This window comes from Zootoca vivipara, chromosome 4 (genome assembly GCF_963506605.1).
Source record: "Zootoca vivipara chromosome 4, rZooViv1.1, whole genome shotgun sequence".
Taxonomy (NCBI): Eukaryota; Metazoa; Chordata; class Lepidosauria; order Squamata; family Lacertidae; genus Zootoca; species Zootoca vivipara.
Window position 1 is genome coordinate 46,265,415 of NC_083279.1, and position 19,846 is coordinate 46,285,260.

At 43.7% G+C, this 19,846-nt stretch overlaps 1 protein-coding gene across 1 annotated transcript in view; it reads right to left on the reverse strand.

Annotated features, from left to right (window-relative positions):
* The window catches only part of LOC118084786 (amine oxidase [flavin-containing] B-like), a 45,166-nt gene extending 27,259 nt beyond the window's left edge, over positions 1-17,907 (reverse strand). Inside the window, exons 1-3 of the mRNA XM_035114743.2 lie at positions 17,795-17,907; positions 6,746-6,840; positions 3,915-4,052 (exon numbers count right to left, since the gene is read on the reverse strand). Of these exons, the coding sequence (XP_034970634.2) occupies positions 3,915-4,052; positions 6,746-6,840; positions 17,795-17,843 (282 nt within the window). The 5' untranslated portion in view covers positions 17,844-17,907. The remainder of the gene's footprint in view (positions 1-3,914; positions 4,053-6,745; positions 6,841-17,794) is intronic.
* Positions 17,908-19,846: the final 1,939 nt, after the last annotated feature.

Genomic DNA, 19,846 nt, shown 5'->3' on the forward strand with positions numbered 1-19,846 from the left:
TGCACTTTACATAGAGACAGATTTGTGGCTTTGGTTAATATTTTATAGGAACCAAAAGAGGAAGGGAAGAGGAGACTTAGAGAAAATAATAACCTACCCTCTTAATTAAGAAAAATATACATGTTTTCAGATAAGATATTTATCACCTGTTGAAGTATACATTTTGAACTGATTGAGGTGTTAATTCCCCCCCCCAATGGTAAGGTAGGTGGAAGGGTGCAGACAGGGCAGTCTCGAGCAGGTCGGGCGCCCTGGCGCTGAGGGGCGGAGATCGCTCTGGCGCCCCCACCCTCGCAGGGCGCAGCATGGCTTCCGCGCGGCTTTGCCACGCAGTGCCCTGCCTACTGGCCCAGCGCCCTGGTGCCCCGCGCCTCCGGGACTCTACCTAGAGCCGGCCCTGGGTGCAGAAGGCAAAAAACATATTTTGATTTCAAAAGTCCCCAGATTACCACATGCCCTATTCATATTAATGAAAGTGTACGTAAAATTATATTGCTTTCCTAACCCCACTTATCTGAGAAGCAAGTAATTGCCTGCATTTGGTTTCCTTTGGAGAAGCCCACTAGCGACTTACGCCATTTTGTGATGTACGAATTTACTTACAACTACATAGGTGGAGCATAGGAGGCATCAAATGGCCAAATCTCCAGCATAGAATCATCATAGTTCAACCCTCTGCGAATACATTTCCCAAATCTAAATACTGCTACCAGAGTAGCCCATCTTCTCCAGACTACAATGGACTAAGCAAGAACACAGACACACCATACCCAAGCTGTAACTTATTTGTTGCATTGGAACCAGGTATCTTCCCTCCAATGCTTTGTTGCTTGGATCATATGATTATTTCTCCCCACTAGGATTCCTGTGAGGGCAGAGCAGAATGTGGTTGCGTGAATAACACCATCACAAGCTCCTCCCACTGGATAGGGACCATGGCTTCATTAGTTGAGTGACACAAATGTCTTGTCACACGCACACCACTATGTAGATTTAATTATCTGAAGAAGCCTTCTCTGAATAAAAAAATGTGTTGTGTTGTGTTGTGTTGTGTTATGTGTTGAGTGTGTGGTTGAGTGTGTGAATGAGAGGGGGAGAGAGAATAATCTCTTAAGAAAAATCACAGTGGACCTTCCTCTTTGCCACCACTCAGTCGCTTATTCCATAGTATAATAATAATTTTCTAACATACTGGTCTGAAATTATTTTGTTAATTGGTATTAGAAGTAGTTCATACTCCTTGAATTAAAGAAGCACCTCAGTTAGCGAACTTAATCCACTCTGAAGTATTCACCATCAGAAAAGAAACAGAAAGATTTTGTACAGTGCTTTTTAAATAAGAAAAATAGTGCTGGTACCCACCATGAAGTTATTACAGTAAGTGCCACACTTTTAACATATGGGGAAAAAGGTGCCGGCTGCATAACCTTGAATACCCCCGGAAAAATGCACTAGTTTTACATGACCCTCATTAAAACTTTCAAAGATAATGTTGAGGTGAATCCTTTACATTTCTTGCAAAAGCATCCACTAATGTTTTAATCTGAAAGTATGACATCATTCCCATATTGGATCATCAGATAGGCAGTACTTTTCTCTGTGGGTACGCAGGTGTACACATACCCCTAAACATTTTGTGAATCTTTGTACTTTTTTTTACCATTTACTGTATTTATTTCCCCCGGTTTGAACTATAAAATGGTGGTTTTCTTGAGTCAAAATGAGAGTACCCCTAAACATATTTTTTTAGAAAAAAACATTTTGCAGGTATGCAAAATCCTGCAAAACCCTTAAGTTGTTTTTTTTAATAAACTAGGTAATTATTATTCCAGTTATACAGATGTAAAAGAAGTGTAATATGGTGAACGACGCTATCATATCAGAACTAGAAATTAAGCCCACACCTCCATTGATTACAATGCCTTGGTGTCAGTTAGCAAACAACACTTTTCAATAATTTGTCTCATATTTATTGATTAGTACACCAATAAAACATCACTTAAGGGCCAAAACACACGAAGCCAGCCCAATGTAGAATGCTTAACATCCCACACATATCCCATCATTCACTCGCTACATGTCAGTGGGCCTACAAGCAATATTACCAAGCCAGTAATTCCTGGCCTGCTGATGTGGTAATGATGGAGCTTAAATGGTAAATGTACTTAAATGCACTGGGGTATGCATAGAACATTTACTTAAACAAACATTTTACCTGTAATATACCATTATGTAGGTTATACTGTAGTGGTTTTTGCTTGGAAACATAGACTGATCATAGTTCTCCCTAATAACTCTTTGCTCCTATCAACATATATTGACCTTTTGGTAGACACTGTTTCGTTTGTTACTTTGAGTGATATTTAGCTTCTGCCATTCCACCTAAAGGAAAGAACTGCTATAACCTAATCTATACTGGATTGTGCTCAAGGCAGCGAAGCCTCAGATACCAATTGGCTCAAATGTTCACAAATATTCCAATGGAAAGTTGTCTGCCTGCCTGGGATTAAATATTGGCCCACAGGTCCCAGGAAGAGAAGTAGTTTTGTGGGCCAGACTAAAAGGAAGGGGAGCCAAGGGACACCAGACCTAGACACAATGAGAATAAGAGAAATGTGTAGAGTAAGAAACAGGAACAGGAATGAAAGAGCTATTTGGGGGGGGGGATGGATGGCTGGAGGCTGAACTTCACATTTTGAACTTGCCCACCATATTTGCAGGCTTCTGTTGCTTCTTTGATGCACAAGATCTAGATTCAATATTCCTTACTTACAGCAAGCTTTCTGCTCAAACACAGGCCTAAACACCCAATGCAAAAGTGAACGACCAGTTCAAATGTTGGTCCTTCTGTCTACTCTACCTTGGGCAGCATTTGCAATATCCGGGAAGCCAGAGGGTTTATAAACCATTTCCATTCAGGGATGATCATTATCTGCCCTTATTGCTACTGTAAAAGTTAGTGAGAGACTGCCAAATACAATACTGTATAATGTAATAACATGTTGATTAATATTTCCGCCCTTGTCTGACATGCAGGTAAAATGGCCCAGGCGGCCATCATTAACCTTTTCCCATTCAAGAAACTGAAACTGAATTTGTAATATAGTAATCAGGCTGGCCCATGCTAAATCATTTAGCATTATATGCTGGGATGGCCTTTGAGGCATAATTAGAAAGCTATCCAGGCATTAAAATCTCCCAGTATAACCAGGTCTGCCACTGGGCACTCATCTAAGAAAAGACCAATTAGATTTTCTTCCAAGACTCACTCAGATACAGCAGAGCTACTACTGGGGAAACTACACTTTCCTAGCACTGAAGAGAAAGGACACTTAAAATAATAAGATAAATATTGCTTCCCTTAACTGCAAATATCCCAACTAGATGATGCCAGCATGTTTGAACTGCCTGAAACTCTGCATCTAACAGGGAATTTTGCATATCTCTTTAGAAGGCATTAAACATTTCAAAACCCAGGAAATAACAGCCACCTCATTGCTTAATTCTGCATCTTGGTTATATATACCTGATCAAATTTCAACAGGGTATCACTACAGTTAATCATATTATTTAATACTGCAATAATCCATCAAATTATTTTGATTCCACAATCAGATTAGATCACTTGTATAATCATTTGATTATCACTTGATCCAGTCAAACTCCCTACTCCTTGCAGAAAGAAAAATTATACATAGCCCCAGTTAGGGTTAAACATTGATCTTTATCCTATTTAGGGATTATGGAATAGTGCGGAAGAACACTTAATTCCTATTTTCCTTCAAAATTTATGGCACCCCTGAATATTCAGATGAATCTGAGAACTTGGTAACAGAAGCATTCCAATAAAGATGTTATGAGCCACCATCCTAATTCCAAAAACATACACATTCAGAAAAAAGTTCTGGTCATACCTTGACATGGTGAATGAGATGTTCTACTTCATTCACTTTATAGGTCTCTAGTCCTAGCTCCTTAGATAGTCTCAAGACACGGTTTTGTGTTGGCCCCACGTATGCCCCTCCTAGGTCCACATATTTGACATGCTTATTCTGGCAGAGAAGGGAACAAAGGAAACGTTCTTGGCAAATGGCTATCAAACAAAACTTGTGATTCTTCATTTTTGCCCTCAATTCTGTGCCATGGGATGAAAATATTTTTTTTAAAAAAAAAACTATTCAGAGTACTATATTTATAAGTTTTGCTACTTACCCATCACCATAAGGTCCCAGGGTGGGTCAAAGCAATAGAATTAATATACAACTTTTAACACGTGCAAAACCATTCCAGTCAGAGCAAAACGATACAGATCCATCAAAGGAGATGGGTCCCACAAAACAAAATTCTTCCATGGCAGGGAAAAGAGGTGCATCATAGGATGAAGGCTCTGCAGTGAAGATGCTAGACACTCCCATGTGGGGACAGGAAATCTGACAATTTAGGAGCTGTCCCTTCTCATTAAGGGTATCCCGTTAAAGGGATCCAGGGTGTGTGGAACCTTTCCGAAGCCTGGGAATGGGCTAGGGCTATGCCACGACCCCATCGGTGACCCTCTTCATTGATGTGTATATCATAGGGCTCCCCCTAGGAGGTTGACCTTTTTGAGACTTCCTGCAGACGGGCAGGAGTCAGGATATAGTCTGGCTTTACCCAAATGCCTAAGCCAAACTGCTCACATCTATACCCAATAAAGTTGTGGCCTAATCTATCTCATTAACCCAACATATTCGGGTCTGTGTGTCTATTTCTGAGGGGAACTGCGGGGCCACGCAACTTAGGAGCTGCAACAGACAAAATCCTCTCCAAGGCCACTATTCTTAACCCTTCAGAGGGTGGTGGAACTACCAAGAGAACCCCCTCTACCATCATGTCACTCAAGAGTGTTTATAGGAATGGAGATGTGCTTTTTCATCTGGAACTCAAGCCATTTCAGGATTTACACACTAATAAAGGAGCCTTGAATTGGGCCTAGAAACAAAGTGGCAACCCTCAGCAGGACAAAACATGACTTTAGCTTAGCATGGTGGGGAGGAAGGTGGAGACGGCTAAGGCAGCTATCAGAATACAACAAGGTTACTTGACATTTTGGCCTCTTGATTGAAGAAGAGTTTGTCATTTTTATATATATACAATTTCTGCAGAGAGTGCAGTGCATGGGCTGAAGGCTTGGGGTACAGAAACCTGTTGATGCAAACTGGGTACAAGCCTGGCAGAGTCGGCTCTACGGCTAGGCTGGGTGGTGCAGGGCACCATGGCGCCGGCCCGCCAGGGGGTGCGCCACGCAGCCGCACCTGCCCGCCGGCCGGCCGCTCCGCTGCGCAGCAAGCCTGCCCGCCCGTCGTGCAGCAGCGCCCTCGGCGACCACACTGTACGCTGAGCCCGCCCACCCGCCCGTCGCGCTGGAAAACGGGGCGGCGGGGGGCAGCGGAGGGATCCGTCGCACCACGGCATCAGGGCGCCAAAGGTGCTTAAGACGGCCCTGAAGCCTGGCTAGCATTTTGGTGGGAGACTGCCATGGAACCCTATCTACCACACCTTCCATGATGGGAAGAAAATTGTGATACAAATGTAATAAATAACACCATGGGAGAGGAGTTTTCAGCTACCCCACCTCCTGCCACTGGAAGCCTGGTAAGAAGCTGCTGCAAAAGGGGAAGTGTGAGGACTTTTTCATTTTTTTCCCCTCAAAAATTATTTCCTGTAGCACAAATGGATGAACTTTTGCCTATTAATGACTAAAATGAGGTATATGCCATTGAAATATTTAAAAAGGTTACGCACAAACCGTTTTTACTTTTTTTGTATGCCGTTTTACCATTTCATAAAATTGTATTAACAATTTTATATATATTTCGTATCAAATTTGGACACAACACCACATTCCACAATGGGGAGTGTTCTTAGCAACATAGGGTATACAAATGTCACACCTGCACAAGGTAAAAGTCCCTTTTGGGACCTCAAAACTCAGCCTGCAGACCCATAGCTGCCAAGTTATCCCTTTTTTTAAGGGATTTTCCCTTATGCTGAATAGGCTTCCTCGCGAGAAAAGGGAAAACTTGGCAGCTATGCTGCAGACCCTGCCGGGCATGCTGGGAAAAGAACCTACAGGAGAGGTAGCAAAACATCGTCCTCTAGCAGCGTCTATACTGTTACTGCAGCTAAAAAAAGCTTCCTTGTGTGTTTGATGATCCTATATAATGTTGTATATATGTGACTCTAAAGCTTGGGTTCAATTTTATATCTGCTTACAGTGACTTCAAAAAATGGTCCAAAAAAATGATAAATAAAAATTTTAACATCATTTTGTGCATGAGGTTTTTTTATCAAATCTCTTTGAAAGTAAGATTTTATCTAATCTTTAATGAAAGCTCATCAAATTATGATACAGGGAAATGAGGTTGTCAAAAAGTCATCACCCTAGTGAACAACATCATGGGGCTGGGTTTTCTAGGACCAAGGAGACAGTGTTAGACTCTCTTGTTATTTTTGCTATTGCCAGGAGGTGTAACACTGTTAATGTAATGTTGCTACACAGTACTGAAATGTTTTTTGGAGTTGCAATATTTGCTATTGTGTTGTTGTTTTATTATGTTACTATGAAATAGTTTGCTATGTTTAATTTTGAAATGCATTCTTGTTTTCTTTGTTGTGAGCCATCTGAGTATCATTTTGTGTGTGGAAAACTGGCATGCAAATAAAACTATAAATGAATGAATAAAAGAGATAAGACCGGAATACTTACTCTGACCGTGAATGTTCTGCCTCCAACCCTGTCACGGGCTTCCAGGACTACAACACTCAATCCCGAGTCAAACAGCAACTTGGCTGCTGATAGACCTAAAGAGCAAACAGAAGGATGTATTATGCTATCTCCACCATGCAATGTACTCACAGCTACATGAAATAAGAGTCAACCTTGAAAATGGATTTCATTGGGTTTAAACCACCCAGTTACACATCCTGAGCCCATTTAATCATGACTGATTTAACCTCTTCATCTTTGGTTTCCCACTCTAATAAAATGCTATATGCTTCTTTTTAAACAATTTAAAATTCTCTTCCACTATTTCTTTTTGAGATCAGAATGCTGGACTGATCTAGCAGGCTCTTCTTATGCCCTTATTGTACATAATTCAGAGAAAGTACTTGGGGAGGTCTTTGGACTCCAATGACCCAGTGTAACAAATGAGAGCACTTCCTAGCTATGCCACCTTTCTTATCCATTTGAAGGAGAATAATCATTCTAACATATTACATGGCAGGAAACTATAGGCATCTCCCATACCTAACCCGAATTATAATTTCACACACACACAATATTAGGGCACATGCTGTCTGGCATATTTTTCTTGTTTTATGGTTGATATTTAGTAATATATTGAAAATTCCTCTCTCAGCTTCAGTTCCACAAATTGAAGTTAAACATGCAATTTTATGAAGAACCATGAAGCAATCACATAAAAATATTCTGTGCTTAAGTTCTATGCAGTATCTCACTGCATACTCTCTTAACTGCTTTTATTTTTGTTAGTTCCAGTTACAATGCTACAAAACGTTACTTTCTTCATTGCATTACCCTATAGATCCATAAGTTGCATAGTAAACCATGGCTTGGCATGATGTCTTAATTTAGCCATTGTGTGCCCTGTGGCAAATCAGCAGCTGTAACTCAAAATTTTCCAAGAGTTGCAGTGGTAGCAAAATTAATAAAAAACAACTAAGAATTGACAAAGATTGATCTTATTTGCACAAAGGGCACTGCAACATTTAGACAGAGGTGAAGCAAGGGAAATGCAGTAAGCCTTCATAAGTAACTATGGCAACCTGCTATAAAATTGCATCCCCTTAAAGACTGGCTTCTAAGGGCTTTTACAATGGAAATTTAATCTGCAAAGACTGCTTCCCTATCACAGAATAATCTGTATTCAAATTACTGTCTGACTGAAATGTCAGCAATCATAATTATTAACGATTTTGGCCTGTTGGGTTCCTGGTGGTTCATCTTTCATCAATCAGAATTTTAGATTCAATCATTTCTCTACCCAAAACATCAGAAAGATAAAATAAGATGAACGTTACACTGGTTTCCTCAGTTAGGCTCACCTTTAAAGATGAACTTTGTGCAGTTATAAAATATGAACTGTAAGTGCTATCACTGTATATGAAGAGAACTCGAGAAAAGGTTTGGTTACTGAAGTATATATACATGTGATCTGACAATATCCATTCATTCCCATGGCCAATATTTTCTACAATTTTAACTCAACAATCATCTTTTCCATCCATCCCTTTGATTGGAAGCTTCCTCTTTGTGCCTTTTGCTTGCCCATTTGCCTCCATGGCTATATGAGCTCCATGGCTCATCCAAAACCAGCTTCTTCTGTTATGCCACAGGGCCTTATTCTTAGCACCTGTGACCTATTGGTGGCTGCAAACTCCTTCACCAACCCCAAACAGGTGGTGAAATGAGGTCAAGGAAGGCATCAAAAGGCATACTGAATGGCACTTTTAGAAGCAGCTTTTCAAGCATGAGCCCCAAAGACTGGGACATTAATGAATTAGACTAAAAACCATTTGCAAAAAATTAAGATGCTTGATTTGGGGGCCAAGAACAAGCATTTCCTCTCCCCTCCCCACCCCCTTTGGATTAAGAGCCTGTCTGGAATTTCATCTTTCTAAACCATCCAAGGTCAAGGTCATAGAGCTTCTTCATACTTTCCAAAGCAGCCTGGGGTGGGGTGGGGTGGCGGGAATACAAACCAGTGGTCCTTCCTCTTCCCACGCTTCTTGAGAATGTCAGAAATGGCTCCCAGGCATATACCTCTGTAAGGAAATCTGTCTGCTTTCTGTCCCTACATGTATAATGCATTCACTTCTCCAAGGAAAGGGAAGCACACAGAGACAGCCAAGGAGATGCTAAACAAGTGTGGGAGGAAGCGCAGTTCATTTGTGTGTGTCTCTCCCCCCCCCCAGCTTGTTCTGAACATTCAAGCCAGTTTTGCCCACAGATAAAAATAGAAGTGTTTTCTTAAAAAGCGCAGTCAGACGGTATACAACACTTAAATGTCTCGAAACATTTAAAGACAGTTTCACGCAGAAGACTTTCCTCCAGATTGTTTTCTCTCTCTAGAGAACAGCCACTTCAGGCCTAATTTGGAACTCTGGAGTAATTTCACAACCAAATCATACTTAACAGAATATCTGCTGCTGAAGTGAGACATTAAAAACACCTCTAAAAATTAAGGTGAACTGGGAAGCTACACTCTCACCACAATGGCGAAAAGCTTTACATAGTCAAACCACAGAAAGCACAATAACTGATAATCAAATAACAGTTGACTGTGGAGCCATTGAGTTTATGTCCAATTAGGTAATGTACCCACTTTAGAGTGCTCACTGGAAGGACAGATCGTGAAGCTGAGGCTCCAATACTTCGGCCACCTCATGAGAAGAGAAGACTCCCTGGAAAAGACCCTGGTGTTGGGAAAGATTGAGGGCACAAGGAGAAGGGGACGACAGAGGACGAGATGGTTGGACAGTGTTCTCGAAGCTACCAACATGAGTTTGACCAAACTGCGGGAGGCAGTGCAAGACAGGAGTGCCTGGCGTGCTATGGTCCATGGGGTCACGAAGAGTCGGACACGACTAAACGACTAAACAACAACAACCCACTTTAGATATACACTGGGAAACCAGCTTGTGTTCAGCTACAATTACTGGTACCTGTCTGGTAAGGCTGGTCACAGATATTTTTGCAACTATTCAGAATAGGTCATAGTCAGAGTAGTCCCATTGAAATTAATGGATAAGAGCAACTAAAGCAGGCATCCCCAAACTGCGGCCCTCCAGATGTTTTGGCCTACAACTCCCATGAACCCTAGCTAACTGGACCAGTGGTCAGGGATGATGGGAATTGTAGTCCAAAACATCTGGAGGGCCGAAGTTTGGGGATGCCTGAACTAAAGTCAGTTACTTCAATGAGTCCTACTATGAGTAAAACATAGTAAAATACAGCCCAATGTATCTACTTCATATAGTACTGACCTGCTTTAATTAATGAACCTAAGTTAGTTTCGTCCATTAATTTCAATAGGTCTATTCAGAGTATGATTTAGTAGGATGACACCCTGTGTTACTTACTTATAAGGCACCCTGTAGCATCATCATACTTGACAAATGCCTCTTCTGGCAAGTGGATAGACCAGCCCCGTGCAGCTGTTTTTTCTTGGAGTTCCGATCAGTTTAGTCCATGATCAAATTGGACCCCTTTATACTTGTTATTTACAGGCTAACTTGCAAGTCAAGCACTTTATTGAAAGCATAAGCACAATAAACTTTGCAGTTCACTAGAATATACAGAGACAAACCAAAAATTATGTGATGCACAATGAGGGAACTAGAGAGGGCAAGCCTCTTTTGTTCTCAGCTAGAAAGCAATTTCCCCAAGCTTAGATCTCCTTTCAAAGCCCCAGCATTCTGCTTATTGCATTACTTTGCCTGAAACTTGGATTTAATAGCATTGGGATCATTAAAACAGTCAGCACAATATAAACAATCTGATTACTGGGTTTCAGCTGAGATATTGAACTTGGCATCAGGTACTTTGATCTCTGTTCTTACTCACTGTCAGTCAGCAAAATTCTGTTAATAAGGTAGCACTGAAATTGCTCAAGTTAACAGTTTCACATGTCTTTGATTCTTCATTTCATTTCTCTAACTTTGACAGATTGTTTTGGGGTTCTAAATTGTCTCTGTTTTACTAAACTCATGCAGTAGTTGGGAACTCTGGAAAAGAGTGTTCTATGTAGATTGTCCTGGTCAATGTCTATGGCACATTCGGTATTAAGTATGTAGAGTCCATGCAGACATTCAACTGAACATGGTGTATGTTGGAGGCAGAGCCTATTTTCAATAATAAATAATTATAATTATTTATTATTTATTATTTCCACCCCGCCCATCTGGCTGGGTTTCCCCAGCCACTCTGAGCGGCTTTCAACAGAACATTAAAAACAGGATAAACCTTCAAACATTAAAAACTTCCCTAAACAGGGCTGCCATCAGATGTCGTCTAAAAGTCAGATGGTTGTTTATTTCCTTGATGGGAGGGCGCTCCACAGGGTGGGCACCACTACCACTCTGCCTGGTTCCCTGTAACCTCACTTCTTGCAGTGGGGGAACCGCCAGGGGCATACAAAGTGGGGGGCGGAGGGGGCGGTCTGCTGCGGTGCCACTCTGGGGAGGGGGTGACAAGATGGCCCCTGCCTCCCCCCAGCTGTAGAGCAGTTGAGGGCACGCAGCGGCTGTACAGGCTGCCACTCTCGGGTGCCATCCATACAGGATGCCGCACATGCGCACTCCGTACGGACATCGCCCTCGGTGCTGGACCTCAGTGTCCGGGCTGAAGTGTCGTGGAGACGCTCCTTCAGGTATACTGAGCTGAGGCCATTTAGAGCTTTAAAGGTCAGCACCAGCACTTTGAATTGGGCTTGGAAACGTACTGGGAGCCAATATAGGTCTTTCAGGACTGGTAGGGTCTTGGTGGCCACTCCCAGTCACCAGTCCAGCTGCTGCATTCTGGATTACTTGCAGTTTCCGGGTCACCTTCAAAGGTAGCCCCACGTAGAGCACATTGCGGGAGTCCAAGCGGGAGATAACCAGAGCATGCACCACTTTGGGAAGACAGTCTGTGGGCAGGTAGGGTCTCAGTTTGCGTACAAGATGGAGCTGATAGACAGCTGCCCTGGACACAGAATTGACCTGCGCCTCCATGGTACAGCTGTGAGTCCAAAATGACTCCCAGGCTGTGCACCTGGTCCTTCAGGGGCATGGTTGCCCCATTCAGGACCAGGGTGTTCCCCATACTCACCCACCCCCTGTACCCATAAAACAGTACTTTTGTCTTGTCAGGATTTAACCTCAATCTGTTAGCCGCCATCCATCCTCCAACTGCTTCTAGGCACTCACACAGGACCTTCACCGCCTTTACTGGTTCCGATTTAAAAGAGAGATAGAGCTGGGTATCATCTGCATGCGGACCAACACCCAGCCCAAACCCCCTGATGGTCTCTCCATAGCTGCCAAGTTTTCCCTTTTCTCGCGAGGAAGCCTATTCAGCATAAGGGAAAATCCCTTAAAAAAAGGGATAACTTGGCAGCTATGGATCTCTCCCAGCAGCTTCATATAGCTATTAAAAAGCTTGGGGGAGAGGACAGAACCCTGAGGCACCCCACAAGTGCTCAGGGGTCTGAACACTCATCCCCCCAATACCACTTTCTGGACATGGCCCAGGAGGAAGGAGCGGAACCACTGTATGACAGTGTAAACAGTCCAAACATTTGCATAGGTCTAGGGAACATGGTATTTGGTGGTAAAGGCCACACAGGTCAAGAGAAAACTTAAGCCACTTTCTAGCTTCACTGCTCAGGGTTACAATATCTAGTTAGTTGTCCCTCAGAGGGTGAGATGCCCAGAGACAATGCACCATTTTGAGAACACAGATTTTTCTTCCAAAACAATAAGAAATGTGATGCCATATTAAACCTGAATGTATTCTATTGCTTCAGGTAATTTGACCTTCATAGCAGTATCAAAAAGAGATTGTGCAAGTTGTCGTACTTGGCAGCTACCCAACGCTGAAACCAAATTGATATTGTAGCATTATGAGCTATTTAGGCAATTACAGCATGTTGCACAAATTGTTTAATCAGCTGCTTCAGAGGCTGCAAACTCTGTAGATTGGATTCAGAGCCTTATCTGAAACTTGATATCATGTATAAAGAGGGACTGCAGGTGATAGACAAGAATGGGCTTAATGCTGTGCTAGAAAGGAAGGCCTGTGAGGTTCAAATCTAAAAGAACAAGTTACCGGAGATGATAGGGCAAACTATGCGCCCATACGAAATAACAATGCCGTTCACGCCATTTATGGTAGGGATGCATTTGCCACAATCCTCCTCCCCTGGAAAAAGAAGAGAGATGGTATCTCCCTAGGGTCCGAGGGCAATTTTGCCCAATGGGGAGAGACGTGGTAACAGGCTATTTAGGCCTCTTACTCCACCCCACACTCTTCCCTCTTCTTTATTCTTCCCTCCCTCCATTTTGCAGCATGGGCCTACAGGCTAGTCATCTGTTTTCCAGGAGCTGAGTAGGATTTTTTATTTTTATTTTTGAGACTGTAATTGGCTCCTGGTCTTCTCTTTTTTTACTGACTCCACACTGTTGGGTGATGTTTCTTGGAGTGGTGCTCCTTCAAAAAATGTAGCCTGGCTACCTCACCTAACAGCACAAAGTGATAATAGTGTGAGGGTGTTTCAATAGTGCACAAAGCCATTTTCAACATTGTGCAAGGCTCTATTTGCTGTATTGAGCAAGTTTAATGTTACCTGGAGTTTTGTCTTCAAAATGCAATGTCAGCCTTTGAACATTAGCCATTAAAAATGCTGACAAATTTATATTTATGGCCCAATGGGGTGATAAGAATGCAACTGCCCTGTTATAATTTCCCCAAGCTTAGATCTCCTTTCAAAGCCCCAACATTCTGCTTATTGCATTACTGTATGTCCTGAGCCAAAGGGACAATTTGTTTAGAATTTTTTTTCTCACATTAATTGTGGAATAGCCAAAGTCAAAACATACTGGGAAGTAAATATGTACCTAATTTTGCGAAGCTTTTATTTTTCGTGCTTTACTTTTTTCTTCTTTTTCTTTTTGCCTTTTTTCTTTCTTTTTCTTTTTAGAGGTGAAAAACCTTTGTATACAATAATGATTTGTTGTTGTTATTTTTTCTTTTCCATTTTCTTGTAAATGAATATCTATGTCTTATTTGTATGGTTTTAAAGATTGAAATAAATAAAAAACATTTTAAAAAAGAGGTTTAAAGACTCTTTCAAGGCAAATCTAAAATAATTACACCAAAAACTGGGAAACATTGGCCTGTGAGCACTCCAGTTGGAGAACAGCTTTTACCAAAGGTGTCATGGGCTTTGAAGACACTTGAACTCAGAATGAAAGGGGAAAACGTGCTAAGAGGAAGGCACGCTTGGCAAATCCACACCGTGATCAACTCCCACCCAGGAACCAATGTCCCCACTGTGGAAGGACGTGCAGATCCAGAATTGGCCTCCACAGTCACCTATGGACTCATTGTTAAAACCGTGTTTATGGAAGTGATAATGAGCTATGAGTGATCGCCAAAGGAGAAGAATGTACCTAATCTATGAGGAAAACCCACACTTTTCAATCTCTTTCACAACAGTCCAGCAGTAACTCTTCACCAAAAATGATGTGAATGATTACCATCTGCTGAAAGCTTGCTGGACCTCTTCTTTTTGCCTCGGTTCAGTGAGTAAACATCCTTCCCTTAAAGGCATATCAGGATATGAGCACATGGCTAGCTTGTTCTTGCTGTTTGGATGCATGGCAGCTGGTTCGACAACCACAAATACAATTTGAATTGAAGTAAGATTGTGGTGCAGTCGCCCAACTAAACCATTTCAACAGCTCATGCATCCATGTTTCCTCTATTCCTCATCCCTTCCCATAGCTCAGTCAGTAGAGGATGAGACTCTTAATCTCAGGGTCATGAGAAAAAGATTTATGCATTGCAGGGGGCTGGTCTAAATGGCCGTTCTATGGAAACAGTGAGAAAAGAAAAGTTGCCCCAATACCCTTAAATCAAACCCAAAGGTTTTTAAGCCTCCTATATACATTTAACTCTTTTCAGCCATTCCAATCACCTCCAAACATCCTGCCCGCTACTGCCTCAGGCAGGTCTTCAGAGCATAAAGGCTGCATACAGCAGCAAGCATTAAAGCACATTAACCCCCCCCCCCCAATAATTATCTTGGGAACAGTTTTTTGTTAAGGGTGCTGGGAATTGTTGCTCTGTGAGGGGTAAATTACAGTTCTAAGGATACATTGGGGGTAAGCATGTACTTTAAATGTGCTTTGAATTAATGGTGTGCAATGCAGCCAAAGTCTACTAGAGTGGGGTAAAGGTAAAGAGCCCCCTGAGCATTTGGTCCAGTCGTGGACAACTCTGGGGTTGCGGTGCTCATGTCACTTTACTGGCCGAGGGAGCCGGCATACAGCTTCCAGGTCATGTGGCCAGCATGACTAAGCCGCTTCTGGCAAACCAGAACAGCACACGGAAACGCCATTTACCTTCCCGCTGGAGCGGTACCTATTTATCTACTTGCACTTTAACGTGCTTTCGAACTGCTAGGTTGGCAGGAGCTGGGACCGAGCAACGGAAGCTCACCCCGTCACAGAGATTCGAACCAGCAACCTTCTGATTGGCAAGCCCTAGTCTCTGTGGTTTAACCCACAGTGCCACCCGTGTCCTTTGACTAGAGTGGGGTAGGAGGAATTAAAGTGGGACAAGGGTTGAAGTGTCTGACCTGCACCTGATACTACTAAGCAGAGCTGCTGACTGAACTGAAAAGTGCATACTATACTTCTTCATTTACCTTCAAAAATGATCCTTTTGTTCTCTTAGCATTTGCTTGAACAATATAGGAGCATGTAAATCTGAAATTGCAAATCTTAACTTCAAAGACATTTTTGTCAGATGTTGCTCATTAACCCTCACGACCCATATCAAACATCTAGCCTTCTCTCAGTCAATATAATAAAAGGGTTTGTGCTTTCAGAAAAGTGTTGGGTGTTATAGGTGGTAACCTGTTGCTTTGATAGTCAAGATTTATGCCAAAAGTGAAATACAGGAGATTTGAAAGAGCAGTAATGGTAGACAAAGTTTCTGAGGAGATTTTGCCACAGAAGTGCCAACCTTTTATCTAAAAGTTCTGACTTGGTGATTTATGATATTAGAAGCAGAAAGAGAAGCCAACTCTTTGCCTACGTACGTAGACAGCATTTAGCTCAAATTGCCAATAAACTATATGGAGAAAGAAAGGCCAGTTCTAGTTTTCCAGACTAGACTTTTGAAGTCAGAAATCGCTAAGCCCAACAAAAAAATACAAAGCTATAAATTTGCCCTTATGGTTGCATATATGGTACCCATTTTTATGACAAATGGTCTACGTCTTTTATCAGCTGCATGGCAGAAATTTGCAAGGCCTGTCCTCTCCACCACTGCATATCTCACCTGGGGAAAGTTGCACCTGTTGAGTTTTGACCTGTCATGGACCTGTTAGAGCCACAGAAACTGCCAGAAAATGAGTTTAGAGAACAGTAAATGCATGATGTTAGGTAAGCAGGTTCCTTGGAGTTTTATAGCACATCATCATGCAGACTACAAAGTAACAAACCCTAATCTGAAATAATATAAGCCCAGCACAGATACAAATCAGCAAACTGCCACCATTTCTAGCAGGTAGGTTAGTAGTGTATGATCCAAAAGCAAAAGCTCTCAAAATATTCAAAATTCAAAATGCTTGGGGGGGGGGAAACCTACCCAATTTTTTGCTTTTTAAAAAACAGACATCCTCTACTGTAACAGATGGAAATAAGATTGGATATGTAATAAGACTGTGACACTACCAGTGCAGTACTGTGCAAGTCTACATTGAGACATGAGCACCACTGAGTTTGATGGGACCTACTTCCAGGTGGAACCCTTAGCTGGGAATAAATTCAATTTAACTTAGTGGGATTAACTTCTGAGTAGGCATGTAGATGATTGCACTGTGACTGACCTAGAAAAAGACCTTCACTTCAGATTGCTGCCCCACCCTAATCTACAGTTTTTAAGAAGGAACACCTCAGCCCCCAAAAAATATTCTGTAAAGGTAAGAGCAGACAGCAATCAATTTTTTACCCTACCCCTTAACAGTGGATAAGTTTTAAGCCTCATTCTCTCCTTAAAGGCATCTCTCCATCCTTTCCCTTTAATCAGCCTTTTCTTCCTTACTCTAGTGCTTCCCTTTAAGAGAAGAGGAAAACAGAATTATGGAAGTAGCATGGAGGCAGTTTTCTCACTGCTCCTTCTGCTTGCCTATTTTGATCTCATCATCACCATCGATGTTACTACGGTACTACTGATGCTGCTGTGGATACGAAGAGTGGCAATTTATTTGGGTCATGTTACTATTGGTGGCAACCAGAATGGATCCACTAGCTCCAGCAGAGCTAATAAATAAAGGCACAACAGGGATCTGCCTCAAAAAGTCTCCCTTCTAGCCAGATCTCCACTCTAACCATGCAATTAATTATCATCTTTAATTAATTAAAGGCTCCCAAAGGAGCCCAGGGCAAGCATTCCTAGGCACTTATTTGCTGCTTCCACAACAGGGTCTGGAGCAAGACGGTCAGCCTTCCTTGCCAATGAGGATGACCCCTTTGGATCTAAGATGACACGCATCTGGGTACCACAAAACAGAACAGGAACTTATGGGCACGGCCTTGGGAGCGCTTCTGCCAAAATAAGGCGCCACCGCGAGGATAGGATATCCCCAGCCTGCAGCCATCCTTGTTGAGGGAGCCAGACAGATCGTCCCTGGTGAGAAAGAGCAGTCGGGGGACGGGGGGCGACTCCAAGGAGCAGCCGGCGCCCCTCGTTTGATGTGGAACAGGCTGCCCGGGCGGTTGCTGCGCAAGAGCGCGTTATCAAACCACTCGGAGAAAAGAGCAAAAGTCGCCTGCGTTCTGGCGGCGACGCGGCACCCGGCAGCTTCGCCAGTCTCTGCGAGGGATATTAGTGTTCCCCAGCCAGTTTAACCCAGTATAACCCAGCGACTGGATTGGGGACAACCCTGGCACGACCCGAGCGAGGCGCACGCCCCCTCTCCCTCCGCCCCGGAGATGCTTTCGCGCTCGCCCCGCCACTGACCTGAGATGCCTGCCCCGATCACGACCACATCGCACTTCTGGCTGCTCATGGTGGCCGCCTTCTCTCTGCCCGTCGGCTGGTTTGCTGGTTGTGTTTTCTGGCGGCCGCCGAGGCTCCTGGAACAATTGCCAGCCGGCGGCAGCAGCAAGAGCAACAGCGCTAGCTGGGCACCGCCCCTTTCGTTCGGCTTGGAGGGGAGCCCCGCCCCATGCTTTCCCCCTGTCAAGGAGGATGATGGAGCAGAGGCTCTCCATGGAGCTCACCCTTGGTCGACTCTCTCTGGCCAAGAAAGAGACAGCAGCTTCTTGCCCCTGAGCAAGAGCCAGTGCCATTAAACAGGTGCCACCTTTCAGTGGGGACAGGTAGCCCCTGAGGCCAAGGAGGTCGTGTAGGCAGGGGCAATAAGGTCATATGTGTGGGACCAGGAGGCAACTGTATAACACACAAGAGCAGGGACAAGTAGTTCTGGTTTTCTTCCCATCCTTCTCTCCCTTGCAAATGTGTGGAGGGGAAAGCACAGCAGCTGTTTAAGCGCCTAGCACAGGGGTTCCCAAACTACGGCCCCCGGGCCGGATGCGGCCCAATCGGCCTTCCAATCCGGTCCGCGACGACCCCCGCTGCCCGCTGCCGCCGCCCGCTCTCACGGCGCGCGGCGCAGCGACGATCTAAAAAATCGGCAAAACAATCGCCGAAAATCCTTTGTGCGCATGCGTATGGGCCTCTCCCGACCCGGAAGAGGTCATTTCTGGTGCACTTCCGGGTCGGGGGAGGCCCATACGCATGCGCACAAGCGATTTTCAGCGATTTTTTCCCGCCCGTGTGCGTGTGCGCATGCGCACGGGCGCGCACTCCCCCACCCTCCGGCCCGCTGCGCGCGCACTCCCCTGCCCTCCGGCCCACTGTGCGGTCGGCGCGGCGGGCACCGGCCCGCCGCGCGGTAAGTCTGGGGACCCCTGGCCTAGCACCTATCTCAACTGAAAAGTGTCTCACCTTGGTATAGGAGGGGTCCCAGCTGTCACACTTTCTAGTGGGGGTTGATGTCACAATAACCACACTCAGAAGTAAGTCCCACTAAATTCCATGGGCACTCATAGTTTTTTTATGTTTAAGCTTTTTTAATGTTTATTTACTTTTTTGCTTTATCATATCATCTATACATAATGTTACAGTCAAACACTTGGTAGTAAGAAGGAAAAAAAGAAAAAGATTACCAAATAAGCAGAGTAGGCCTATGGGCTCTATTCATTTTAGGGGCCCCGCAACAATGGATCAAAATAAATACTGTTTCTTTTGTGTAATAAAATTGGTTAATTAAAATTGTTGGTAAAATAAAAAATGTGTTAGGAGATAATTTGCGAGGGCTCCCTGGAGATTTCGACTGCCTTGGGGCCTCCACAGGGTTTTATCCAGACTTTAAGACCTGCGGAAAACTATTATCACCCACCTACCCCAACTTATTTACTTCCATGGCTTACTCCACCAAATGGGGAAATGGGACATGCTGCCCCTGATCCATAAGCTTCCAAGGCACAATGGTCAAACTGAGTTTGCAGAGGGGAGATGCCAGTCCTAGTCAGGTATTTTTAAAACATCATGAAAATAGCATGTGGAAGGACTAGGATGGTCACATTCCCCAAAAGTCAGTCCCTTTAGGTTCCATGCACAACCTCCCCACTTTAAGGGAAAGATCCAAAGGGGGGGATTCTTCATATGTTCAACTGAATGCACTTAGAACCCTCACTGTGACCACGAATTGTGACTATGTGTACTATTTCTATATAGTTTGGAAGAGTGTCTGAATAAGACTTTGATCAGGTAGTGATCTGGCTAGGAAAATGACCTTACTTCAGTGCCACCAGAAGCCTGCTTCAGTGATATTTGCATCTGGTTCGAAAGAACAAAGCACCCTTCTCCTCTCTTTTCCATTCATTCCACCTGCTTGAAAGAAACCTGCTCAAACAAGACTGTTTTTCAACTAGCAATCACTTCTAGATCTGTAGGGTATTAACAGGCTGCAGACCAGCCTTGCTGTCAGGCTGGCTTGGGTGCTTA